The sequence below is a fragment of the Dermochelys coriacea genome, chromosome 13 (genome assembly GCF_009764565.3).
Source record: "Dermochelys coriacea isolate rDerCor1 chromosome 13, rDerCor1.pri.v4, whole genome shotgun sequence".
Lineage (NCBI taxonomy): Eukaryota > Metazoa > Chordata > Testudines > Dermochelyidae > Dermochelys > Dermochelys coriacea.
This window is the reverse complement of record NC_050080.1, coordinates 39,125,104-39,151,997: the sequence shown is the minus strand read 5'-3', so window position 1 is coordinate 39,151,997 and position 26,894 is coordinate 39,125,104. Positions and strand designations below refer to the sequence as shown.

General features: G+C 45.3%; 1 protein-coding gene and 4 gene segments (V, D, J or C); all 5 read left to right on the top strand.

The window, feature by feature from the left end:
• The window catches only part of LOC122456468, a 110,571-nt gene extending 85,566 nt beyond the window's left edge, over nt 1-25,005 (top strand). The window contains 1 exon segment of the V gene segment in view: nt 24,960-25,005. Within this exon segment, the coding sequence occupies nt 24,960-24,999 (40 nt within the window).
• The window catches only part of LOC119842121, a 255,219-nt gene that overhangs the window by 94,209 nt on the left and 134,116 nt on the right, over nt 1-26,894 (top strand). Inside the window, 1 exon segment of the C gene segment in view lies at nt 23,389-23,437. Coding sequence covers nt 23,389-23,437 — 49 coding nt within the window.
• The window catches only part of LOC119842114, a 153,622-nt gene that overhangs the window by 82,367 nt on the left and 44,361 nt on the right, over nt 1-26,894 (top strand). The window contains exon 3 of one of the 8 annotated variants that reach the window (XM_043495827.1): nt 26,655-26,699. The exons of 2 other annotated variants lie outside the window; for them this stretch is intronic. In XM_043495827.1, coding sequence (XP_043351762.1) covers nt 26,655-26,699 — 45 coding nt within the window. Of the gene's footprint in view, nt 1-20,663; nt 20,835-21,739; nt 21,979-22,015; nt 22,323-22,359; nt 22,732-24,304; nt 24,667-26,654; nt 26,700-26,894 lie in introns of those variants that run through there. 5 more of the 8 variants (XM_043495829.1, XM_043495836.1, XM_043495835.1 and 2 more) reach the window with 5 other exon arrangements.
• LOC119842117 overlaps nt 1-26,894 on the top strand; it is a 205,827-nt gene that overhangs the window by 156,838 nt on the left and 22,095 nt on the right. Inside the window, 1 exon segment of the C gene segment in view lies at nt 23,665-23,713. Within this exon segment, the coding sequence occupies nt 23,665-23,713 (49 nt within the window).
• LOC119842116 overlaps nt 24,247-26,894 on the top strand; it is a 172,698-nt gene continuing 170,050 nt past the window's right edge. Inside the window, 1 exon segment of the C gene segment in view lies at nt 24,247-24,280. Within this exon segment, the coding sequence occupies nt 24,262-24,280 (19 nt within the window).

The window sequence follows — 26,894 nt, the reverse complement described above, 5'->3', positions numbered from 1 at the left end:
ACCCTGAGCCAGGGATAGAACCCAGGAGTCCTGGCTCCTGCACCCCCACCACTAGCTCCCCACTTCCCTCAGTTGGCAAGAAATGGAGCCTAGGGTTCCTTTACTAGACAATAGAAAATGTTCCCTTTTCATCTGATGCAGTCTGTACTCAATATTACCGGGCATTACTTAAAGCCTAATACAAGATTCATAAGTCTGGAAGGGCCCATTATAATCAGATGGTTACACCAAATACCTGCTGCTCTCACGGGGACAGGGATGAGCAGCAGCGCACAGAAGGAAATGTTTATTACTATTTGTATTGCACTAGACCACAGGCCCGCTGTGGTAGGCGCTGTACGTTCAAGTAGCAAAAAACTATCCTCGCCGTGAGCAGTTTGCAGTCTAAATAGACACAACAGACAAGGGAAAGGCCATTCCTGTTTTGCATATGCTGAACTGAGGTGCAGGGAGATGAAATGAGTTGTCTGCCACTACCCAAGGAATCTCTGCCAGTGGCAGGCTAGTGCTGACCACAAGGCCAACCTTGTGCTACAGATGTGGTGCTTTGTGGTGCGATTGCAGCCTAGACCACAGCACGGTTCCATCTCTTCTGAAGTGGTTGACTGAGCAGAAACGTTTGAGATCCACCATCCCAAACCGCTTCCTTCAGCACTGGCGTTCTCTCGGTTTCATCCATCTGGCCTGACGCCCAGGTGGCATGTTAAACACCAGCCCTGATTATGCGGCAGCTGTGCTGAATGTGGAGAAAAAGAATAACAGAGGCAATACTGGAGAAACGACCACCCAGGTAAGAAAAAAATTAAAGTCAGCCTAGATGTTAGGGGATGGGCCACCATGTAAAACACCCTAGGAACACAAAAGTAATGTATTGGTGTTGGGGGAAGAAATGACAAAACTGCATCAGAAGAGGGGTGGAGGAACCATTCTCCAAGACTGTTGGGCACCAGGTGCTTGAGAAGAACCTCTGCTATTTTGTTTTTGTGGTTTAATCGTGTTGAACTCCGAGCCTGGAAAAGAACATGTAGCTGTGAGATCCGCACAGACTATTGTGTGCTGCATACAAATTGTTTCCTCTGAACCCTTTCAAATTGGCTGCCTTTCAATTCAGTATGAGGTACATCACCTGCCACTGCTACAGAGACCCTTTCAGGCAAAACCTTAGCTCCATAGCTTCCTTGCCAGGAGGAACCGTTGTGATCATCGAGTGGGACCTTCAGCACAACGCACTCCAGAACTTCCCTGAATTAATTCCAATGTTTAGTTGACCCCAAAAGAAATGTTTTGTGGTTGTTTTCATTTTGGTGAGGAAAGTCAAAACGGCGCCACTACAGGTCAACGCCAAAACAGATTTTTCCATTCAGCTGCTGAACCAAACAAATCAGTTATTTCCCCAGCTCTTTTCCGATGTTCCTAAACTGTGGCCAGATTAACTGAGTTGTCTGCAGCACACAAGGAATCTCTGCCTAGGAGAGGAATTGAATCTACAGCTTAGGTGGAAATTCAATATTTTGTACAGACGATTTAGTGTGGGTGGAGGAGGTGCATTTCCAGCCTTGGAGCTAGATTTGATGCTCATATTTATAACAGGAGGGCAGAGAGGGGGCTGGAGTTTTTGTCATGGTGTTCATCACAGTGTGGGCTGGGGGGCTCACAGTGATGCAGCGCTGTATTAAAACCCTGTGCACAGGGACTGGGAAATCTTCAGAGCCTGAACAGGAACACAAGCCATGAGTAGCAATCAAGTGCCTACTGGTCCTGCTGCAGATTGCAGTGAGATGAGGATTCCCCTTCTGAATGCATGCTCCAAATAGCACTGCATTGTCATTTCCCCACCAGACAAAGCTTGCGAAGAGCAAAGATGATCCAGAGCCTAAGGCAGTGGGTTAGGACTGAAGATCTGAGTCTATTCCCAGCTTTGCTTCAGACTCCCTGGGTGACAGCCAAATCACTTCCCTTCCCCATGCCTCAGTTCATCATTAGAATAAGAAATTATCATCATCTATGGTGGTAGCACTCAGGGACCTCAGTCAGAACCCCATAGTGCTACCCACTGTATTCACCTAAAACAAAACTTGTTCCCCAACCGTCAGCGCTTACTCTGTAAGTATGGAACTGATCCAAGTGATGAAGGAAGCACAAAGTATCCCTGAGATGATGGTTGATGGACAATAAATAAAGATGGACATAACAGAAGCTTCGTTCAATGACTACACACCCCTCTGTCTAGCCACCCTTCCTCCCACAGTCCCTGCCTACCTAACTGAGCAATGGTGACCAATAAATGAAGATTGATAATGGATTATATCTAAGTAATGATCAGTGTTGATAATTGCGTATTGATAAGTGATGATAGGTTGATAAATGACAGGTAATAATTGCACTTTGGTGAGAAGTTGATGGTTGATAGTTTGAAACTGATTAGCAATTATTGATTGTTAATTAGAGATTGCTGCTTGATAGTTAATTGGGGATTAGATGATTGGTCAATAATTGATGGTTGAGGCTTTAAACCTGATTATTTCTAAATGGAGGCTTTAAATTGATTATTGATAATTGAGGGATAATTGATACTTGATTTGTGGATAATACATCATTGATAGCTTGCAATAACAGTACAGGCAACTTCATGTGGCTGGGTGGATACTGTGTATTTCCATCTATAAACTTGTTTTTATTTTCCTTATTAGAACAAGGTGGTTTGACAATCCAGAAGGGGTCGAAGTTTTTGATGTGGTTTCAATCATTGTGGGTGGGGGGATCACAGTGACTCATTCTTATACAAAAACCTGCTGCAGGCAAGAGGGAAACCCTCATCGCCTGGGCGATAAATGTCAGCCACAGCAGTGAGCGGGGCCCGAGCCTGCTTGACACAGAGCCAGGGACTGTGGGATGGGGGTGAATCCCTCCTCCCAGCTGGTGACCCAGTCCAAGAGATTTGCTTGGAATTTTCAGCAAGGTCCAAGAGAGTTAGGTGGAGCCAGTGATGAGCTGCCAAAATCTTAACAACGGGTTCCCTCCTCACCCCACGAGGGGGTCGTTGCCCATCCCCGCCCCCCGGGACTCCTGCCCCATCCAACCCCCCCACATTCCTTGACCCCCCGGAATCCTGCCCCATCCACCCCCTCCCGTGTCCCCTGGCTGCCCCCAGAACTGGGCAGGAGGGTCTCATGGGCCACCGTAGTGGGTGCGCACCCCACCCCTAAGAGCCATAGGCACCTGCTGGGGGGGCGATGTGGGAGTCCCGGTGGTGCTTACCTGGGGCAGCTCCCAGGAAGCATCCGGCAGATCCCTCTGGCTCCTAGAGGCAGGGGAGCGTAGCTGGGGAGAGCAGGGGGAGCGGCTGCTCCCCCACTGATCACATCAAAAGTGGCGCCTTAGGCACCGACTACCTGGGTGCTCCAGGGCTGGAGCCCCCACGGGGAAAATTTGGTGGGTGCAGAGCCCCCACCGTCAGCTCCCCGCCCCATGCCCGGCCCCAGCTCACCTCCGCTCTGCCTCCTCCCCTGAATGCGCCGCCCCACTCTGCTTCTCCATGCTTCCCCCCGGCTCCCCACAAATCAGCTGTTTGGCATGAAACTGGGCAGGGCTGAGAAGCAGGCAATGGCTTTCCGCTCAGGCCGAGGGTGGCGGAGGTGAGCTGGGGCAGGAGCGGTTCCCCTGTGCGCCCACCCCCGGGTTACCTGCTGCGGCACGGGCAGCCCTCCTTGTGCCCCCCCACCCAAGCTCATCTCCGCTCTGCCTCCCTGGGTCTGAGCGGGAAGCTGCTGCCTGCTTCTCAGCCTGCCCCGGCTTCCCGCACGAAGATCATGGGAAGCCTCGGGTGGGGGGCAGAGAAGCAGAGCGGGGCGGCGCGTTCAGGGGATGAGGCGGAGGCAGAGCGGAGGTGGGCTGGGGCTGGGGCCAAGGCCGGGGCTGGGCCAGGGGTGGGGTGGGGAGGGGAGCTGCCGGTGGGTGCTCTGCACCCACCAAATTTTCCCCTTGGGTGCTCCAGGGCTGGAGCACCCGTGGAGTCGGCGCCTAAGGTGACACTTTGGGCCAGTTAAATTTAGAAGCCCTTTTAGAACCTGTTGTCCTTCGCGGAACAACCGCTTCTAAAAGGGCTTCTAAATTTAACAACCGGTTCTAGCGACCCGGTGGGAACCGGCTCCAGCTCACCACTGGGCGGAGCCCCTCAGACGTATCCAGTATCCCAACTTCCATTGATTTAGTAGAATCTGAGCCTTAGTGAATTTCATCAACAGGAATGAAATTTAATGGGCGTTCGATGGCTCACTCTCCGAACTTCCTTTGAAAAGCTCAGCCTAAAACCTATGAGCTCAGAGGGCCAGATTGATCACAGTATTCTAAATTTTCAAAAGCACATAGCCACCATTGAAATTAATCCCTTGGCCAGATCCCCCACTGAAGTAAATTGACCTTGCTTAAAAATTTGGGCCAGAGAGTCTAGATACTCGAGTTATAACAAAGCTGTCTCTATCTAACTATCCATCTAGCCCTATACACCCCCATCTATCCATATCTGTCGACCACCATCTATCCCCATCCACACCCATCCATCTATATCTGTCAATCCCCATCTACTTCAATACACACCCATCCCTCCATCCATCCATCCCCATACACATCCATCCATCAATCCAGCCCCATACACACCCTTCCATCCATCCCTCCCCATACACCCCATCTCTCCCCATACACCCCATCCCTCCATCCATCCCCATACACACCCTTCTATCCATCCAGCCCTATACATACCCATCCCTATGTCCAGCACCATACACACCTCTCCCTCCATACAGCCCCATCCCTCCATCCATCCCCATACACACCCATCGTCCCTCCATCCATCCCCATACATACCCATCCCTCCATCCAGACCCATCCACCATCCATCCACTGATCCCTCCATCCAGGACCATACACCCCATACACCATCCAGTCCCATACACACCCAACATCCCTCTATCCAACCCCATAGACACCCATCCCTCCATCCATGAAGTCCCATACACACCCATCTCTAGATCCCTCCATCCATCCCCCATACACACTCTGTGATGTTGCCCTCCATCTGATGTTATGAAAATATGCCAATGAGTGTGAATATAATATAACTGGAATATGCTTTATGCAAAAGGTCCCTTGTAAGGTATCATTACAAAGCTTATCATCTACTGAGTGTGGTCATCCTATTTGTATGAATGTATCATTCTTGCATTTGAAACTAGGAATATAAAATATAACTCTGAGGTCCTATTGTAGTTATGCAAAGTGTGGACCATTAATGGTGGTTTACAATCTTGATGCCTCCCATCAACTAAGACAACTGACTGTGAATGGCTCTGTTTACTTGCAAGCCTTCCTGTGAGTCAGACCAGGAAGAACAAAGGCTTGGGGTCTCAGAGGACATGTGACCATGTCACCTGGTACTGGAATCCATCTTAAACCTGGTGCTTTTCCATTTAGAAGGAGAGGTGGGAACCCAGAGAGAAACAAAGGATTCCCGCCTTGTGCCAAAGCTATTAAAAGGGGGTGAAACAGAACAAAGGGGGCTACTTCCATGAGAAATCCCCTAGCTACCACCTGAGCTGGAACAAGGACTGTACCAGGGGACAGGATTGGGGCCAGACTAGAAAGGAGTCTAGTCTGTGAAAGAAGCTTATTGGAACATCTCTGAGGGTGAGATTTTATCTGTAACCTGATGTGCTGAGACTACCTCTGAGCCCGTTTTCCCTGCCATTTTCGGACTTCAGTACCCTGTCTTGTTGAGCCAGGCATGCCAGCCTGCTGCAAACACAGACCCAGATCTGAACCATGTCCCAAAAAGCTGTAGACTTAACTGAAGACAGCTGCAGTGGCACAAGAGCTAGCAAACAGAGCTGTAAACGGGAGTTTGAGGGGGAGTTTGTATTGTGGTGCTTGTTTGGGGTTTGGTTTTGCTATGGGGGGTGGTCTTTTGGTGTGGCTTGTGTTTCCCAGATTATCAGGACTTAGGTGGGAAGGCTATGACAGATACGGAGGCAGCAGTGGGAGTGACTCCTGTAGTGGAAGACATAATGAGGATGACTGGATGTGGAAGCTGTGGTATGTACATGATCCTGGAGGGGGGACCTGGTAAGAGTTTTTTTGCATGAAATGCCGTCTGATAGAGCTGATGGAGGAAAAGATTTGAGGTTTGGAGATGCTGGTGGAAAGTCTGGTTGAAGTTTAGGAAGGGGTTTGAGCAGATGATGGAGCAAAGACATGAGGTATCTGAAGGGAAAAGCTCAGACTTACAGATGGAAGCAGGGCTGGGGAATTTTGAGGGGAGACTGGGTAAGGAAAGTGGTCAGTAGAAGCATGTGACTAAAAGAACCTGGCAGAGGAAAAGACGGGCTAGTGAAGGAGAAATAGAGCTTAGGAAGAGGTTTGCAGAGTTGGAAAATGAAGAAGGGGCTCAGCAGGTAGTCGCTGAAGGTGGAAGGGCAAGGAAGAAGAGAAGAGCGGCTAGTCCTATAGGAAAAGGGGAAGAGTCAATGGAGACTACACCAAATATGAGCCCCAGGAGGATACAGGATGGGTTGAAGAGGTTTACAAGGGAGAATAGGAATGGAAAGGTCTTGCAGCCAGAGGGAACAGGGGAGAGACTGGAAAATAGCACTGTCACCAGGAAAAGGCAGGTCTATGTGATCGGGGACTCTTTATTGAGAAGAATAGAGAGGCCTGTAACCAGAGCTGATCCAGAAAATAGAAGGGTGTGCTGTTTTCCGGGTGCTAAGATACAGGATGTAGACCTGAGGTTGAAAAGGATCCTAAAGGGAGCAGGGAAGAATCCCCTAATTATCCTTCATGTGGGAACAAATGATACAGCTAGATTCTCGCTGGAAAGTATTAATGGAGACTATGCTAGGCTGGGGAAGATGCTTAAGGAAATCGAGGCTCAGGTGATCTTTAGTGGGATCCTGCCTGTTCCTAGAGAAGGGCAACAAAGGTGTGACAAGATTATGACTATCAACAGATGGCTTAGGCAGTGGTGCTATAAGGAGGGCTTTGGGATGTATGGCCATTGGGAGGCATTCGTGGACAGAGGACAGTTCTCTCGGGATGGACTTCATCTGAGTAGGGAAGGAAATAGACTTCTAGGATGGAGGCTGGCACAACTGATTAAGAGAGCTTTAAACTAGGAATTTGGGGGAGATGGTTGGAAGATGTCCAGGCAATCTCCATGCCGGATTTTAGCATTGAGAGGGAAGAAGACTGAAGTAAGAAAAGATACAGCCGTGGGTAGGAGAATGTATATAAGGAGGAAGGGCAGTGTGGATACCAGTCTAATAGGTTATACTGGCTGTAGAATGACTGTGCCTAATAGGGTACAAAATGTGAGCGAGGCCAAACAGAAAAAATTAAGATGTTTGTACACCAATGCGAGGAGCCTAGGTAACAAAATGGAGGAACTAGAGCTATTTGTGCAGGAAGTGAAACCTGATATTATAGGGATAACAGAAACATGGTGGAATAGTAGTCATGACTGGACTACAGGTATTGAAGGGTATGTGCTGTTTAGGAAAGACAGAAATAAAGATAAAGGTGGTGGAGTAGCATTATATATCAATGATGAGGTAGAATGTAAAGAAATAAGAAGCGATGCAATGGATAAGACAGAGTCTGTCTAGGCAAAAATTACATTGGGGAAGAAAACTAGTAGAGCCTCTCCTACGATAGTGCTTGGGGTGTGCTATAGACCACCTGGATCGAATTTGGATATGGATAGAGCCCTTTTTAATGTTTTTAATAAAGTAAATACTAATGGAAACTGAGTGATAATGGGAGACTTTAACTTCCCAGATATAGACTGGAGGACGAGTGCAAGTAATAATAATAGGGCTCAGATTTTCCTAGATGCAATAGCTGATGGCTTCCTTCATCAAGTAGTTGCTGAACCGACTAGAGGGGATGCCATTTTAGATTTGGTTTCGGTGAGTAGTGAGGACCTGATAGAAGAAATGGTTGCAGGGGATAATCTTAGTTCAAGTGATCATGAGCTAATTCAGTTCAAACTGAACTGAAGGATTAACAAAAATAAATCTGCAACTTGGGTTTTTGATTTCAAAAGGGCTGACTTTCAAAAATTAAGGAAATTAGTTAGGGAAGTGGATTGGACTGAAGAACTTATGGATCTAAAGGTAGAGGAGGCCTACGATTACTTTAAATCAAAGCTGCAGAAGCTATCAGAAGCCTGTATCCCAAAAAAGGGGAAAAAATTCGTAGGCAGGAGTTGTAGACCAAGCTGGATGAGCAAGCATCTCAGAGAGGTGATTAAGAAAAAGCAGAAAGCCTACAGGGAGTGGAAGATGGGAGGGTTCAGCAAGGAAAGCTACCTTATTGAGATCAGAACATGTAGGGATAAAGTGAGACAGGCTAAAAGTCGAGTAGAGTTGGACCTTGCAAAGGGAATTAAAACCAATAGTAAAAGGTTCTATAGCCATATAAATAAGAAGAAAACTAAGAAAGAAGAAGTGGGGCCACTAAACACTGAGGATGGAGTGGAGATTAAGCATAATCTAGGTATAGCCCAATATCTAATCAATATCCAAACAAATACTTTGCCTCAGTCTTTAGCCTTATTAAAGAGGATCTTAGGGATAATGGTAGCATTACAAATGGGAATGAGGATATGGAGGTAGATATTACCATATCTGAGGTAGAAGTGAAACTCAAACAGCTTAATGGGACTAAATCGGGAGCCCAGATAATCTTCATATTAAAGGAATTGGCACCTGAAATTGCAAGCCCATTAGCAAGAATTTTGAATGAATCTGTAAACTCAGGAGTTGTACCCTATGACTGGAGAATTGCTAATATAGTTCCTATTTTTAAGAAAGGGGAAAAAAGTGATCGGGTAACTACAGGCCTGTTAGTTTGACATCTGTAGTATGCAAGGTCCTGGAAAAAATTTTGAAGGAGAAAATAGTTAAGGACATTGAAGTCAATGGTAAATGGGACAAAATACAACATGGTTTTACAAAAGGTAGATTGTGCCAAACCAACCTAATCTCCTTTTTTGAAAAAGTAACAGATTTTTTAGATAAAGGAAACACAGTGGATCTAATTTACCTAGATTTCAGTAAGGAGTTTGATACCGTGCCACATGGGGAATTATTAGTTAAATTGGAGAAGATGGGGATCAATATGAACATCGAAAGGTGGATAAGGAATTGGTTAAAGGGGAGACTACAACGGGTCCTACTGAAAGGTGAACTGTCAGGCTGGAGGGAGGTTACTAGTGGAGTTCCTCAGGGATCAGTTTTGGGTCCAGTCTTATTTAATCTTTTTATTACTGACCTTGGCACAAAAAGTGGGAGTGTACTAATAAAGTTTGCGGATGATACAAAGCTGGGAGGTATTGCCAATTCAGAGAAGGATCGGGATATTATACAGGAGGATCTGGATGACCTTGTAAACTGGAGTAATAGTAATAGGATGAAATTGAATAGTGAGAAGTGTAAGGTTATGCATTTAGGGATTAATAACAAGAATTTTAGTTATAAGCTGGGAACGCATCAATTAGAAGTAACGGAAGAGGAGAAGGACCTTGGAGTATTGGTTGATCATAGGATGACTATGAGCTGCCAATGTGATATGGCTGTGAAAAAAGCTAATGCGGTTTTGGGATGCATCAGGAGAGGTATTTCCAGTAGGGATAAGGAGGTTTTAGTACCGTTATACAAGGCACTAGTGAGACCTCACCTGGAATACTGTGTGCAGTTCTGGTCTCCCATGTTTAAGGGTATGTCTACACTAAGAAATTAGGTCGAATTTATAGAAGTCGGTTTTGTAGAAAGAGTTTTTATACAGTCGAGTGTGTGTGTCCCCACACAAATGCTCTAAGTGCATGTAGTCGGCGGACTGTGTCCACAGTACCGATGCAACAGTCAACTTCCGGAGCTTTGCACTGAGGGTAGCTATCCCACAGTTCCCGCAGTCTCCACCGCCCATTTGAATTCTGGGTAGAAATCCCAGTGCCTGATGGGGCTAAAACATTGTTGCGGGTGGTTCTGGGTACATATCGTCAGGCCCCCGTTCCCTCCCTCCCTCCGTAAAAGCAAGGGCAGACAATTGTTTTGCACCTTTTTTCTTGAGTTACCTGTGCAGACGCCATACCACGGCAAGCATGGAGCCCACTCAGCTAATCGTCACCGTATGTCTCCTGGGTGCTGGCGGATGTGGTACTGCATTGCTACACAGCAGCAGTTTATTGCCTTTTGGCAGCAGACAGTGCGGTATGATTTGTAGCCATTGTTGACATAGTCCTGGGTGCTCTTTTAACCGGGCGCCTGGGCAAACATGGGAGTGACTCAGCCAGGTTATTTCCCTTGTTTCGTCTCATGGCGATTGAGTCCTACCGGCGGTGCACTGTCTTTTAATTTGCAGCCAGCAGAAGACGATGGCCAGTAGTCATACTGCACCGTCTTCTGCCGAGCACTCAGGAGGTGACGATGGCTAGCAGTCGTACTGCACAGTCTGCTGCCAGCATGATGTATAAAGATAGATGAAGTGGCTCAAAACAAGAAATAGACCAGATTTGTTTTGTATTCATTTTCTCCTCCCTCCCTCCCTCTGTGAAATCGACGGCCTGCTAAACCCAGTTTTGCGTTCTATCCTTGAGGTTTTGAGTTCTATCCTTGAGGCAGCCATTCAGTTTCTCACAAAGCCACCCCCTTTGTTGGTTTTAATTCCCTGTAAGCCAACCCTGTAAGCCAAGTCGTCAGTCGCCCCTCCCTCCATCAGGGCAACAGCAGACAATCCTTCCACACCTTTTTCTGTGCAGACGCCATGCCACGGCAAGCATGGAGCCCACTCAGATCACTTTGGCAATTAGGAGCACATTAAACACCACACGCATTATCCAGCAGTATATGCAGCACCAGAACCTGGCAAAGCGAAACCGGGTGAGTAGGTGACATCAGCGCAGTGACGAGAGTGATGAGTACATGGACACAGACTTCTCTCAAAGCACGAGCCCTGCCAATGTGGGCATTATGGTGCTAATGGGGCAGGCTCATGCGGTGGAACGCCAATTCTGGGCCCGGGAAACAAGCACAGACTGGTGGGACCGCATAGTGTTGCAGGTCTGGGACGATTCCCAGTGGCTGCAAAACTTTCGCATGCATAAGGGCACTTTCATGGAACTTTGTGACTTGCTTTCCCCTGCCCTGAGGCGCAAGAATACCAAGATGAGAGCAGCCCTCACAGTTGAGAAGCGAGTGGCAATAGCCCTGTGGAAGCTTGCAACGCCAGACAGCTACCGGTCAGTCGGGAATCAATTTGGAGTGGGCAAATCTACTGTGGGGGCTGCTGTGATGCAAGTAGCCAACGCAATCAAAGATCTGCTGATATCAAGGGTAGTGACCCTGGGAAATGTGCAGGTCATAGTAGATGGCTTTGCTGCAATGGGATTCCCTAACTGTGGTGGGGCCATAGATGGAACCCATCTCCCTATCTTGGCACCGGAGCACCAAGCCAGCGAGCACATAAACCGTAAGGGGTACTTTCCAATAGTGCTGCAAGCACTGGTGGATCACAAGGGACGTTTCACCAACATCAATGTGGGATGGCCGGGAAAGGTACATGACGCTCGCATCTTCAGGAACTCTGGTCTGTTTCAAAAGCTGCAGGAAGGGACTTTCTTCCCAGACCAGAAAATAACCGTTGGGGATGTTGAAATGCCTATAGTTATCCTTGGGGACCCAGCCTACCTCTTAATGCCATGGCTCATGAAGCCATACATAAGCAGCCTGGAGAATAGTCAGGAGCTGTTCAACTACAGGCTGAGCAAGTGCAGAATGTTGGTAGAATGTGCATTTGGACATTTAAAAGCGCGCTGGTGCAGTTTACTGACTCAGTTAGACCTCAGAGAAACCAATATTCCCACTGTTATTACTGCTTGCTGTGCGCTCCACAATATCTGTGAGAGTAAGGGGGAGACATTTATGGCGGGGTGGGAGGTTGAGGCAAATCGCCTGGCTGCTGGTTACACACAGCCAGACACCAGGGTGGTTAGAAGAGCACAGGAGGGTGCGGTGCGCATCAGAGAAGCTTTGAAAACCAGTTTCATGATTGGCCAGGCTACGGTGTGAAAGTTCTGTTTGTTTCTCCTTGATGAAATCCCCCGCCCCTTGGTTCACTCTACTTCCCTGTAAGCTAACCACCCTCCCCACCTACCTTCGATCACCGCTTGCAGAGGCAATAAAGTCTTTGTTGCTTCACATTCATGCATTCTTTATTAATTCATCACACAAATAGGGGGATAATTACCAAGGGTAGCCCAGGAGGGGTGGTGGAGGAGGGAAGGAGAAGGCCACACAGCACTTTAAAATTTTAAAACTTATTGAATGCCAGCCTTCTGTTACTTGGGCAATCCTCTGGGGTGGAGTGGCTGGAGGCCCCCCCACCGCATTCTTGGGCATCTGGGTGAGGAGGCTATGGAACTTGGGGAGGAGGGCGGTTGGTTACACAGGGGCTGTAGCGGCGGTCTGTGCTCCTGCTGCCTTTCCTGCAGCTCAACCATATGCTGAAGCATATTAGTTTGATCCTCCAGCAGCCTCAGCATTGAATCCTGCCTCCTGTCATCATGCTGCCACCACCTTTCAGCTTCAGCCCTCTCTTCAGCCCGCCACCTCTCCTCCCGGTCATTTTGTGCTTTCCTGCATTCTGACATTGTCTGCCTCCATGCATTCGTCTGTGCTCTGTCAGTGTGGGAGGACAGCATGAGCTCAGAGAACATTTCATCGTGAGTGTGTTTTTTTCGCCTTCTAATCTTTGCTAGCCTCTGGGAAGGAGAAGATCCTGTGATCCTTGAAACACATGCAGCTGGTGGAGGAAAAAAAAAAGGGACAGTGGTATTTGAAAAGACACATTTTATAGAACAATGGGTACACTCTCTTTCACGGTAAACCTTGCTGTTAACATTACATACATAGCACATGTGCTTTCATTACAAGGTCGCATTTTGCCTCCCCCCCGCCCCCCCACATGGCTAACAGCGGGGAACATTTCTGTTCAGCCATAGGCAAACAGCCCAGCAGGAAAGGGCACCTCTGAATGTCCCCTTAAGAAAAGCACCCTATTTCAACCAGGTGACCATGAATGATATCACTCTCCTGAGGATAACACAGATAGATAAAGAACGGATCTTGTTTGAACACAAGCAAACATACACTGCAATGCTTTGTTCTACAATGATTCCCGAGTATGTGCTACTGGCCTGGAGTGGTAAAGTGTCCTACCATGGTGGATGGAATAAGGCTGCCCTCCCCAGAAACCTTTTGCAAAGGCTTTGGGAGTATATCCAGGAGAGCCACGAATGCCAGGGCAAATTAAACATTAAACATGCTGGCTTTTAAACCTTTTATAGTATTTTAAAAGGTACACTCACCAGAGGTCCATTCTCCACCTGGTGGGTCCGGGAGGCAGCCTTGGATGGGTTCAGGGGGTACTGGCTCCAGGTCCAGGGTGAGAAACAGTTCCTGGCTGTCGGGAAAACCAGTTTCTCCGCTTGTTTGCTGTGAGCTATCTACAGCCTCCTCATCTTCGTCTTCCTCATCCCCAAAACCTGCTTCCGTGTTGCCTCCATCTCCATTGAAGGAGTCAAAGAACATGGCTGGGGTAGTGGTGGCTGAACCCCCTAAAATGGCATGTAGCTCATCATAGAAGTGGCATGTTTGGGGCTCTGACCCGGAGTGGCCGTTCGCCTCTCTGGTTTTCTGGTAGGCTTGCCTCAGCTCCTTAAGTTTCACTTGGCACTGCTTTGGGTCCCTGTTATGTCCTCTGTCCTTCATGCCCTGGGAGATTTTGACAAATGTTTTGGCATTTCGAAAACTGGAATGTAGTTCTGATAGCATGGATTCCTCTCCCCATACAGCGATCAGATCCCATACCTCCCGTTCGGTCCATGCTTGAGCTCTTTTGCGATTCTGGGACTCCATCATGGTCACCTCTGCTGATGAGCTCTGCATGGTCACCTCTGCTGATGAGCTCTGCATGGTCACACTGGCCAAACAGGAAATTGAAATTCAAAAGTTCACGGGCCTTTTCCTGTCTACCTGGTCAGTGCATCTGAGTTGAGAGTGCTGTCCAGAGCGGTCACAATGGAGAACTCTGGGATAGCTCCCGGAGGCCAATACCATCTAATTGCATCCACAGTACCCCAAATTCGACCCAGCAAAACCGATCTCAGCGCTAATCCCCTTGTCGGGGGTGGAGTAAGGAAATTGATTTTAAGAGCCCTTTAAGTCAAAAAAAAGGGCTTCGTTATGTGGATGGGTGCAGGGTTACATCGATTTAACGCTGCTAAATTCAACCTCAACGCCTAGTGTAGACCAGGGCTTAAAAGGATGAATTCAAACTGGAACAGGTACAGAGAAGGGCTACTAGGATGATCCGAGGAATGGAAAACTTGTCTTATGAAAGGAGACTCAAGGAGCTTGCCTTGTTTAGCCTAACTAAAAGAAGGTTGAGGGGAGATATGATTGCTCTCTATAAATATATCAGAGGGATAAATACTGGAGAGGAAGAGGAATTATTTAAACTCAGTACCAATGTGGACACAAGAACAAATGGGTATAAACTGGCCATCAGGAAGTTTAGACTTGAAATTAGACGAAGGTTTCTAACCATCAGAGGAGTGAAATTTTGGAATAGCCTTCCAAGGGAAGCAGTGGGGGCAAAAGATCTATCTGGCTTTAAGATTAAACTTGATAAGTTTATGGAGGAGATGGTAGATGGGATAATGGGATTTTGGTAATTAATTGATCTTTAAATATTCATGGTAAATAGGCCTAATCCCCTGAGATGGGATATTATATGGGTGGGATCTGAGTTACCCAGGAAAGAATTTTCTGTATTATCTGGCTGGTGAATCTTGCCCATATGCTCAGGGTTTAGCTGATTGCCATATTTGGGGTCTGGAAGGAATTTTCTTCCAGGGCAGATTGGAAGAGGCCCTGGAGGTTTTTCGCCTTCCTCTGTAGCATGGGGTACGGGTCACTTGAGGGAGGCTTCTCTGTTCCTTGAAGTCTTTAAACCACGATTTGAGGACTTCAATAGCTCAGACATAGGTGAGGTTTTTCATAGGAGTGGGTGGGTGAGATTCTGTGGCCTGCGCTGTGCAGGAGGTCAGACTAGATGATCAGAATGGTCCCTTCTGACATTAGTATCTATGAATCTAAGTGCTCCTGTCTCCAGCACCCAGGGACCCAGTTCATTTGACCAAATCTGACTTGTTGTGTTTTGACTTATAATCACTTAAAATCTATATTTTGTAGTAAATAAATCTGTTTGTTTATTCTACCTGAAGCAGTGTGTTTGGTTTGAAGCGTGTCAGAGACTCCCCTTGGGATAACAAGCCTGGTACATATCAGGTTTTAGAGTAGCAGCCGTGTTAGTCTGTGTTTGCAAAAAGAAAAGGAGTACTTGTGGCACCTTAGAAACTAACAAATTTATTTGAGCATAAGCTTTCATGAGCTACAGCTCACTTCATTGGATGAATTGATATGTACATATCAATAACTTTGTTAAATTGACGAACTCATAAGCTTGCAGCTCCAGCAGGCATAACTGGACACCGCAAGATGGAGGTTTCAAGGGTTGTGTCTGAGACTGGAGATATTGGCTAGTGTCATTCAGTTGCACAATCCAAGCAGCAGCTGGCCAAAAGTGCTCACTCGTGCTGGGAGCAGCTGACATGCCAGAGGCTGTGAATGAACAGCCCAGGAGTGGGGGTTCTCACAGCAGAGCGGAGTAAGGATGGCTCCCAGAGTCAAGGATTGTAGTGACCTAGGAGATCAGATAACACCAGGGGAACATCAAACATACCCATCCCTCCATCCAGCCCCATACACATCCATCCCTCCATCCAGCCCCCATAAACAACCATCCCAATATCCATCCAGCCCCATAAACCCGCGACTATCCATCCTTCACCCATCCCTCCATCCAGCCCTATACACACGCATCCCTCCATCCATCCCCCATACACCCCATCCCTCCATCCATCCCTCATACACACCTAGACCTCCATCCAGCCCCCATACACACCCATCATCCCTCTATCCAGCCCCATACACCTATCTATTTTGAAAGGAACCCATGGGAGTGACTATCCCAAATTCAATTTCAATAAAAGTTGGATTGGTAAGTAATTTGGGCCCATTAGTGTGGTCTAGCAGAGGGGGCACTAGTCCAGGAGACCTCGTTTCTATTCCCCTCTGCCCATGGGCAGGATAATTTCCCTCTCTGTCTCTCACTTCCCTTAGCTGAAATCAGGATCCTTATAGCACCTGCCTCTCACAAAGGGAGCAGAGCAGTGGGTTTCCGTAGAATGGGTGCTGAGCTGAGAACCTGCAGAATAGATTTCTCTTCCCATATCCACCCTCTTTGTGCCTTAGTTTCTCCATCCAAAAAATAGATGTCATGATATTGGTCTTTTCTTTTCTTTTCTTTTCTCAAAGCACTTTGGCCCAGACAGTTAAAGGTATTTGGGCACCTAAAGGAGCAGGTGGGTGCCAAGTGGGATTGAAATCATCAGAAGTTAATCTCTTAGATATTTCTCAACATTCCACTAGGCAATTATCTGCACCCTTAGGCACATAAATGTCTTTATACCTGTACTTTACATCCAGAGGTCTCAGAAGGCCGGATTTCCAAGAGATATTGCTGATTTCTTCTCCAAATCCTTTAGCTCGTCTGTCTTGATTTAGGACCAGGTTTAAATGAAGTTAATGGGAGTTAGGCGCTTTGCTGAGATGTGTTTGTAAACCCCATTATGTGCCTATCTGCATCTTTAGACATCTTAATATCTTTGTAAATCTAGCTGGACTTCCCTCTAGAGAAAGTAAATAAGTGTTATTTACTCCTTCTCATAACACAAGAACTGACTTAGAACAACGCTTCCTCAGCTCTCGTCCCCTAATGCCCCTACAATACTTGCGCTTCATTGATGACATCTTCATCATCTGGACCCATGGAAAAGAAGCTCTTGAGGAATTCCACCATGATTTCAACAATTTCCATCCCACCATCAACCTCAGCCTGGACCAGTCCACACAAGAGATCCACTTCCTGGACACTACGGTGCTAATAAGCGATGGTCACATAAACACCACCCTATATCGGAAACCTACTGACCGCTATTCCTACCTACATGCCTCTAGCTTTCATCCAGATCATACCACTCGATCCATTGTCTACAGCCAAGCGCTACGATATAACCGCATTTGCTCCAACCCCTCAGACAGAGACAAACACCTACAAGATCTCTATCATGCATTCCTACAACTACAATACCCACCTGCTGAAGTGAAGAAACAGATTGACAGAGCCAGAAGAGTACCCAGAAGTCACCTACTACAGGACAGGCCCAACAAAGAAAACAACAGAACGCCACTAGCCATCACCTTCAGCCCCCAACTAAAACCTCTCCAACGCATCATCAAGGATCTACAACCTATCCTGAAGGACGAGCCATCGCTCTCTCAGATCTTGGGAGACAGACCAGTCCTTGCTTACAGACAGCCCCCCAATCTGAAGCAAATACTCACCAGCAACCACACACCACACAACAGAACCACTAACCCAGGAACCTATCCTTGCAACAAAGCCCGTTGCCAACTCTGTCCACATATCTATTCAGGGGATACCATCATAGGGCCTAATCACATCAGCCACACTATCAGAGGCTCGTTCACCTGCGCATCTACCAATGTGATATATGCCATCATGTGCCAGCAATGCCCCTCTGCCATGTACATTGGCCAAACTGGACAGTCTCTACGTAAAAGAATGAATGGACACAAATCAGACGTCAAGAATTATAACATTCAAAAACCAGTTGGAGAACACTTCAATCTCTCTGGTCACTCGATCACAGACCTAAGAGTGGCTATACTTCAACAAAAAAGCTTCAAAAACAGACTCCAACGAGAGACTGCTGAATTGGAATTAATTTGCAAACTGGATACAATTAACTTAGGCTTGAATAGAGACTGGGAATGGATGAGTCATTACACAAAGTAAAACTATTTCTCCATGGTATTTCTCCCTCCCACCCCACCCCCCAGTGTTCCTCTGATATTCTTGTTAACTGCTGGAATTAGCCTACCTGCTTGTCACCATGAAAGGTTTTCCTCCTTCCCCCCCCCTGCTGTTGGTGATGGCTTATCTTAAGTGATCACTCTCCTTACAGTGTGTATGATAAACCCATTGTTTCATGTTCTCTGTGTGTGTGTATATAAATCTCTCCTCTGTTTTTTCCACCAAATGCATCCGATGAAGTGAGCTGTAGCTCACAAAAGCTTATGCTCTAATAAATTTGTTAGTCTCTAAGGTGCCACAAGTACTCCTTTTCTTTTTACAAGAACTAGGGGTCACCAAATAAAATTTTAATAGGCAGCATCTTTAAAACAAACAAAAGGAAATATTTCTTCACATAACGCACAATCAACCTGTGGAACTCTTTGCCAGAGGATGTTGTGAAGTCCAAGACTATAACAGGGTTCAAAAAAGAACTAGATAAATTCATGGAGGATAGGTCCAACAATGGCTCTTAGCCAGGATGGTCAGGAATGGTATCCCTAGCTTCCCTGTTTGTCAGAAGCTGGGAATGGGTGACAGGGGTTGGATCACTTGATGATTCCCTGTTCTGTTCATTCCCTCTAGGGCACCTGGCATTGGCCACTATCGGAAGACAGGAGAGTGGGCTAGATGGACCTTTGGTCTGACCCAATATGGCCGTTCTTATGTTTATTTGTTTGGGGTTTTTTTTCCAAATCACAACCCAAAATATTTCAAAGCAATCTGGGGGAGTTAGGTACCTGGGGCCAGATTTTGAAAGAGAGGCCCTCAGGGCCCAGATCTTCAAAGTTACTTAGGCACCTAACTCCCATTGATTTCAACAGTCTATGGAGCGATGCTGCTATATACCCACTGAACATTTAAAACATCCTGCAGAACAGTTTGAGTTTCTGTCTATCTGGAGGCCCGTGGGTCGCTCTTGGAGTGTGTATCTGGCCCTACAGACCTTGTAGGGCACAAATAACGACAGGACAGGATTGGATTCCTTTCCTCAGTCACAACAACAATTCCAGCCAGCACTAGATTTAAAACCAGGATGTGGGTTTTTCTAGCCAACTGCAATGAACCATATATGTTGCCAGGGCACAAACACTCGGGCCCCTCATCTCAGGAAGTCTCAGGAGGGAAATGTTGACTGTTGCTTTAAAAAATAAAATCCCTTGATTTCCGGATGTGGCCTCTGCTTCAGATAATCTGCAGCTTGCTGAGATGCTGGAACTACTGTATCCTCAATCCTTAATGGCTGGGGATTTTAATGGAGTGTTTGTGTTGATGGAAAGTATTGTCATTGGATTCATCCATGTTCTTTCAGAGACCAGACAAAAGGTCAGTCTGTCTGTCTATCCCCATGCATCCCTTGTATCTATCCCTCACTGCCACGGTATTGAACAAATCTTACTTGGAACTTTTTATTAACTCATTATCTATGGAGCTTGGTTCACCCAGAGGGTCATTTTCATACATACCTCCATGAATTGGCTTTCCCTAGAGACGCGTGCACATGAGTTGTAATATGTTACTGGGATGCAACTGAGTACCAAGGACCAGGGACAGCAGTTGCAGAGCCAGCAGGTAAATTCGGGCTAATTTTCCTCTGTATCTGGGCATTACCATTCCTTACTTCAAAGTGCTTTGGTTGCTTCTTTATTCTCGCTCAGGACCTATCACCCCGATTGACTAAACTGGGAAATTGTCCAACATCCTGGCAGATTTTGAGGCCTCTTGTTGTTGCTGGGGAGGAAAGACTTTATCTAAAATGTCTGAAGTTGAACAAAATCAAAGACGACGTAACGGCTCTGGGCGGATTCCTGAGGACAATGGGATAACTGCGGTGGGCTGGCCTTCAACGAGCATCTCGCCATGGTTCTGAGCTCACTCTGCACCCATGTGAGAGCTGTCATTCTGGGGAGAATATGCTGCATCACATGTCACAGTGGTGTTGAGTTCTTGGTTTAAGGACGAAGCAAAGCCCAGCCAGAGACTCTTGCGCTGAACTTTCATGTTCTCAGTTCCATAGCCCTCAAACTGGTATAAACTAGCCATGAATCAATTTAGGTTGGAAATTAGAAGCAGATTTCTAAGCCTCAGAGCTGGGAGGTCTGGAACCGCTTCTCCATAGAAGTAGTGGGGGGAAAACAACCTGACTCATTTTAAGATGGAGCTTGATAAGTGTCACTGGGATTCCTTGCTGTCTGCAGTAGCAGGAGACTGGTTCAATGACCCAGAGGTCCCATTCAGTCTTCGGCTCCTAAAGAATGACTGGGTTTATTTGGAGGGGGAGCGAGGGAATGGTTAGGCAATTCACTTCTGAATGATACTGTCAACTAGAGAGACAGAGGAACAAACAGAGAGACTAACTCCTCCTACCTAATAAATCTGAACATAAGAGCAGCCATATTGGGTCAGACCAAAGGTCCATCTAGTCCAGTATCCTGTCTTCCGACAGTGGCCAGTGCCAGGTGCCCCAGAGGGAATGAGCAGAACAGGTAATTACCAAGTGATCCATCCCCTGTAGCCCATTCCCCATTGGAGTCACTGGAAACTTTTCCATTGACCTTCACTGATGCCAGGATTCCGCTCTCTAATAGCAGGAACGTCACCGGAAAATGGAGTGGGAACGGGAGTTAGAACAGGTTTTTGTTTGGCATGGCTAGGAAGACATACAAATGTGCTGGTACGAGCTGGACTACTGGGCCAAAGCACCATGGTGTCTGTAACAACAGGTATGTTATGTGGATTCTTCTGTCCTTCCTATACATTTTTATTTCCCAAGAATTTTCTGTAGGAAGCCAAGATGGTATTCTGAGTTTATCCACACCCAGGCAGTTGCGATAAGAGTTATTGGGGCAGAGGAAGCATGGCCAAAAAAGCCATAAATATATAACTGAGGATAGACGCTGTTGGGGAAAACTGAGGCATGGCATGATGAACGTTGAGATTATGAAAACTTCTTAAGAGCGATGAAATTCACTGGGAGCGAGGCACCTGACTCCTTCAGCTACCTTTGAAAATCCCAGCTGCATTAATGTAGATGTTAATTATAATACTCCCAGCCACAGTAATTAACGAGGGCCAAATTTAATGCAAGGGGAAAGACTGCCATTGACTTCAAAGGGGACTGGATCAAGCCCCTAAGAGTATTTTTGTAAGGGTTGAATGGCGAGTAGAAGGACTGTGATAACTGGGGTATGGATTACTGGGGACAAGGGACGTCGGTCACAGTCAGCTCAGGTAAGAAGAGACTCATTCCTTTACTTCCTTTTCTTTTCTAATCTCTAAACTCAAGGACTATATTTCCCCCTCTGGTAAATTCTAAGCCCGATCTCTCTCTGCTGGGGTGTGACTTATAACCAGACCTTATTCTGTAGTGAACTGCTCAGGGGATAGGAATCCTGCAGTTCCCTCTGACCACAGCAAACTGTAGACTCTCTGCCCCCAAATTCCCTTGTAAACCAGAAAAGAGGGAAGGTAGCAAATGGCAGCTTTCTGTACAGTGATAATGGGCAGATACACCAGTGTGACGGCTATGGTGAATTCAATTACTGGGGGCAAGGAACCTTGGTCACCATCACTTCTGGTAAGTAATAAATTGTAGAGACCACGGTATTGAGATGCATATAAAGAATGTGACTATGGTTGTACGAATATCTCAGCTGAACAGAGACCAGCTAGATTTTTAACTAGTTACTATAATCTCCGGTATGCAGAGTTTAAGGTAGGGAAGGGGATATTTGGTCCCCGTAAATGGAGTTCTCCTTGAAAGGATAAGTGGGGTTTTACACACCTAGTGGAAGGGAATTGGTCAATGTGATTACTATGGCTACTTCGACTACTGGGGACAAGGGACTCTGGTCACGGTCACATCAGGTAAATTACTAACGTTTTCCTGTCCTGATTTAAATTAGATCCACTGCTGGGACTAGATCCACAGCTAGAGTTAATCGGTGTAACCCCATTCAAATCAATGGAGCTACGCCAGTTTACACCAGCCTTGGAAGGGCGCTGGTGGTATCAGATTTTGATGGGCTTAAGGGTACATTTCACCCCGCAGTAGGTCTATGCACCATCAAATTCTCAAATTTGAAGGCTAAAGTGAGGTGAATAGAGCGGTGTGGTATTTGTAGAGACTCATTAAGGCATTATATTGTTGTGTTACTATGGCTATGCTTTCAACTACTGGGGACAAGGGACCCTGGTCACGGTCACTTCAGGTAAATTTCTAAACGTTTTTCTCTTGGTCTTGGTGTAACTCATTGCAGCAAAGTAAATTTCGTACAGAGAATCTTTTAGTGTATAGACTTGACCCAATGCCCATTGGAGTCTTTCCCTTGACTTCAGAGGGCATTGGGTCCCATCCTACATGCTAACTGTGCTCTTATTGGGGTATTTTCAGCCACTGGGGATAAGGGAGGCTGGTTACAGTCACATCGGGTGAATTTTTAACCTTTATTCCAGTCCTGGCTTAACCCTGAGAAGTGTGGTAAATTTTGCATGGTCAGAATTTTGATATAGCCCAACTGAGCATATTTGTACAGAGTCACTAAGACTCTACTTTACTGTGCTATAACTGGGGTGCTTTCGAGTACTGGGGACAAGGGACGCTGGTGACAGTCACCTCAGGTAAATTTCTATCCTTTATTCAACACCTCATAGTCATAGCAGGTTAAATTTTGCACGGTTAGAATTTTGCTATGCCCCAACTAAGTATATTTGTACAGAGACAATAGGACAACACTTTACTGTGCTACTGGACTGCTTTTGAGTACTGGGGATAAGGAACTCTCGTGACTGTCACATCAGGTAAATCTCTAACCTTTATTCCAGTCCTCACAGTAGCAGGTTCAATTTTGTGGAAACAGAATTTTGCCTTGGCCTTGACCAAGCATATCTGTGCAGAGTTGTTAGGTCAATAGATTACTGTGCTCCGGCTGGGCTTTTGACTACTGGGGACAAGGGACTCTTGTCACGGTCAGCTCAGGTAACCAAAATTTTGCCTTATTTTGGAATCATGTATTTTCTTTTTGTTCCTAATCTTTTACCCTGTCTTGCCAGTCTTGCATACGTTGACTATTCCTAAAGGGACAATGAAAGACTGTCCCTGGCTTGCATTATGTAGCTCAAACTATCTGGTGCCTTCTAGCCTTGAAATCTATCAATAGCTGACTTTAGCGAGAGTTGGATCAAGGCACAAATCTTTAAAAGAAGTCTTGCTAATGTTTTGCCACTCTGGGAGAGTAATTTTTGTACAGTAGAAAATAGGGAAGAGAAATGATGTGTTACCCATTCGACTCCTGGGGCCAGGGGACCATGGTGACCGTCACATCAGGTAAAGATAGAAACCTCTAAAAATTCTTCTTTCCTCCAAGTAACTTGTAAGTGTCTAAAGATAATTGGGGTGTGGGAAATTTAGTTGTCGGAAACTATTTTTAAAGTTAGTTCAAACTTGATTAAAGAAGCAATGTCAAGATGACATTGATCAAAACGGCAGGAAAAATTAGAGGTAGACAAATTGGTATTTGTACAAGGGAAGGGGCAGACTTATCTCTGTGTAACTGGTATTTCGAGCACTGGGGTCAAGGAACTATGGTTACTGTCACTTCAGGTAAATATTTTCAATCCTAAATTGCCTTACCTGTTTAAATTAATCTCTTAAAGCTGATCATGAATGTCCCCTTTTCCAAATGTGCAAGATTATGTCTTTGTATGAGAAGGTTCCTGTGAAATTCCAAGAGTTAGAGTGATTGGATGGGTTTCAAAGATAAATAGCACTTTAATTCCCTTTTAGCAGGTTGTACAGTTCAGTCTAGTGGCTGGGGAACTGTCAATTTGACAGGTCCTCTTCCAGGACAGGAATATGGTAGAAAAAAGGATGACAGATTTTCAAAGCTGCATAAGTGATTCAAGTTGGGAAATGGATGTCCTAATTGCCTCTGTGACATTGAAAATCTTACCCTAAATTTTGTAGTGAAAAATGGCAGTACAAAAATCTAGATGGAAAACCTTGAAGTATCCTCAGGTTTGGCATCCAAAAATCACCTGTCACTTTTGAAAATCTCCCTGAAATATGAGGGTATGTTCTTGTGCACATGGAATATCATCTTGTCTCATTGTGATTACAATGCTTACTTCAATTACTGGGGACAAGGTACCATGGTGACCATCAGTTCAGGTAAATACAATTTCTAAATATCCTATAGTATGAAATCTAGAAATCTGAAATGATCTTGAATAACTTCTGGAAATAGATCACCAGGATTTTTTTTTCTTTAGAGTAGATCAATTCAGATGAAATCAACCCACAGGTTAAAGAATATGGAGGCATTAAAATAGTATCTAGTATCATGTAGAAATAGTTAAAATGTGATAAAATTGGAATTAAATTAAATTAAAGGGGTGACTAGAGATGAAGTGCAGTCAATTGGAGTCTTTCTGCTGGCTTTGAACATGCCCCAGAAGAGAGAAGGCTTTCAGTGCTAGAGAAGTCAACAAAAATCTCTTTGTGTAATGAGTACTTTGATTACTGGGGCCAAGGAACTGCAGTCACTGTCACATCAGGTATTTGTAACTTTTAATCTTTTCTTTCCTCTCTTCCAAACTCAATGAAGCAAAAGGACTGAATTTACAGTGACTCTCAATTTTCGTAAGTTTGAAAGGTGGATTTTGTTCCAAAGTGTGTCAGAGTTAGAATATTATAGAGTGAAAACTAGAACAATTATGGGATGAGGATAAAAATTATTAGTGGTATGATTAAAATGACCATTAGAAAAAATAACTATCTGAAAGCATTAGAAAATATGAATGGGTTTTTGTGCGACCCTGAAAAGAGATTTGAGCAATGTGATTACTACGGCTTTGACTACTGGGGTCAAGGAACCATGGTCACTGTAACAGCAGGTAAAAATTTCTAATCATTTCGAACTCCAAAATGTGTGCATGAAAGTTCTAGTGAATTAACAAATATTGAGTTTGATAGAAAGCCGTCTCTAATCAAGGGAAAGATTGTCATTGACTTCCCACTGAGCTGGGTCTGGATCAGACCCAAGAAAAAAAGAAATAGCGCTTTATTTGACTCTGTAGATTGGTTCGGTATTAGATGAGATGAAATTTCATAGATTCCAGTGACTATAATTCACTGTTAGGTAAAATTAGACTGAAGGCAGTGATCATAAATAAGAATAAATGGTCAAACATTTATAGTCACTAAAAAAAATCTAGGTTCTTTGTAGACTATTAAGAATCTGGAGGTAATTATAAGGGAAACTGAGAGAAAATCCAAGATAAATAGTTATAATCAGAAAACTGAGATGAAAGACAACTTGTCAGACTAGAAATGTTGGTATATCAGGGTTGGTCCATTAAGTGTAGAAGTCTATCTAAATTAACATCTCTGTGGCTAAAACTAAAATCAAAGTAGTAGGAGGTTTTTGTGCAAACAGCACAATCAATTTTATCAGTGTGACTATTATGATGCCTTGGATTACTGGGGACAAGGGACTATGGTCACCGTCACTTCAGGTAAAAATTTCCTCCTCTTTTCCAATCCCTATTGCCACTAACTGGTTAAATTGATGAATCTTATAGAATGATCGAGTTTTGAGACTCACGAGTAACTCCTCATCCCCAAGTCCTTGAGGGTTTTTTCATAGGGGACAAGGCAATGACGGCAGAAACAAACCTGAAATAATAGCTATTATAAAAGGGAATTAAATAAATAACGTCAATAAATGAAGGGGTCTGGACTGGGAAAGTCAGCGAGTTTTAGCCACCTAGGCCATGAGTTAGAACCACTGTGACTACAATGCTTTTGACTACTGGGGACAAGGAACAATGGTGACCGTTACCAGCGGTAAGTTAGCTCCTCATTTTTATGGGTAGTATTAAGTTATTGGTGAGCATGTTAAACCAGTATTCTCCTTAGGAGGGTGCATTTTTCAAACCCGGAGGTTAGGTGCTGTAGAGTTTCTTAAACATCTGTTTAAATTCCGCATAGACCTATCCCTCCCTTAGCAAAGTGGCTTAATTATGAAACAGAATAAACGTTCAAAAATTCTATCGGAAGGTAGAGCCTAACCCTAGAGCCTTTGAGGTAACTGTCAAAACGTCCACTGATTTCAATTAAACCAGGACTTGTCTTTTAACCAAGATTCTAATGAACTCTAAGGTTATTGCTTAGGTTAACAGAATAACTGTCTTTCCGTCTATGACCAATTCGATTACTGGGGTCAAGGGACCCTGGTGACAGTAACAACAGGTAAATTCCAAACTCTACTATTTCTCTTCTGTCTTGTGGTCTAGGCTGTAATGAACAGTGTTCTTGATTTATGAGGGTCTTTTATTTTTCATTTTAAAAACAACTCTTTAAAATGTGGTTAGAGCCACAGTCGGGGCTGGAAATTTCTCTAGCTCCAAATTTACAAGGGCACTTCTAAAAGTCTTAAAGAGTTTGGGTTTTTTTAACTAATGCCAGGGTTGGGTGAGAGGTCCTGGTCAGAATCAGTTTAGGTTTTTGTACGCTGTCTAATGGAGACTCTAGCAATGTGATTACTTTGACTACTGGGGCCAAGGGACCATGGTCACCGTCACTACAGGTATGATTTTTATTCCTATTGAAACGGTTATTTTTTAATTCTGAGATTTTTTTAAAAATTAAGTTGGGGGGGGTAGCTTTTCCAGTTTTCAGTTCCTTTGGGTGGACTATTCTCAGCAATATGGAGGGGAGGGACAAAGTACTAATTCAATCCTCGCTAAAGAATGCCTTCCCCCTTAAAAATGGGTTTAATTTT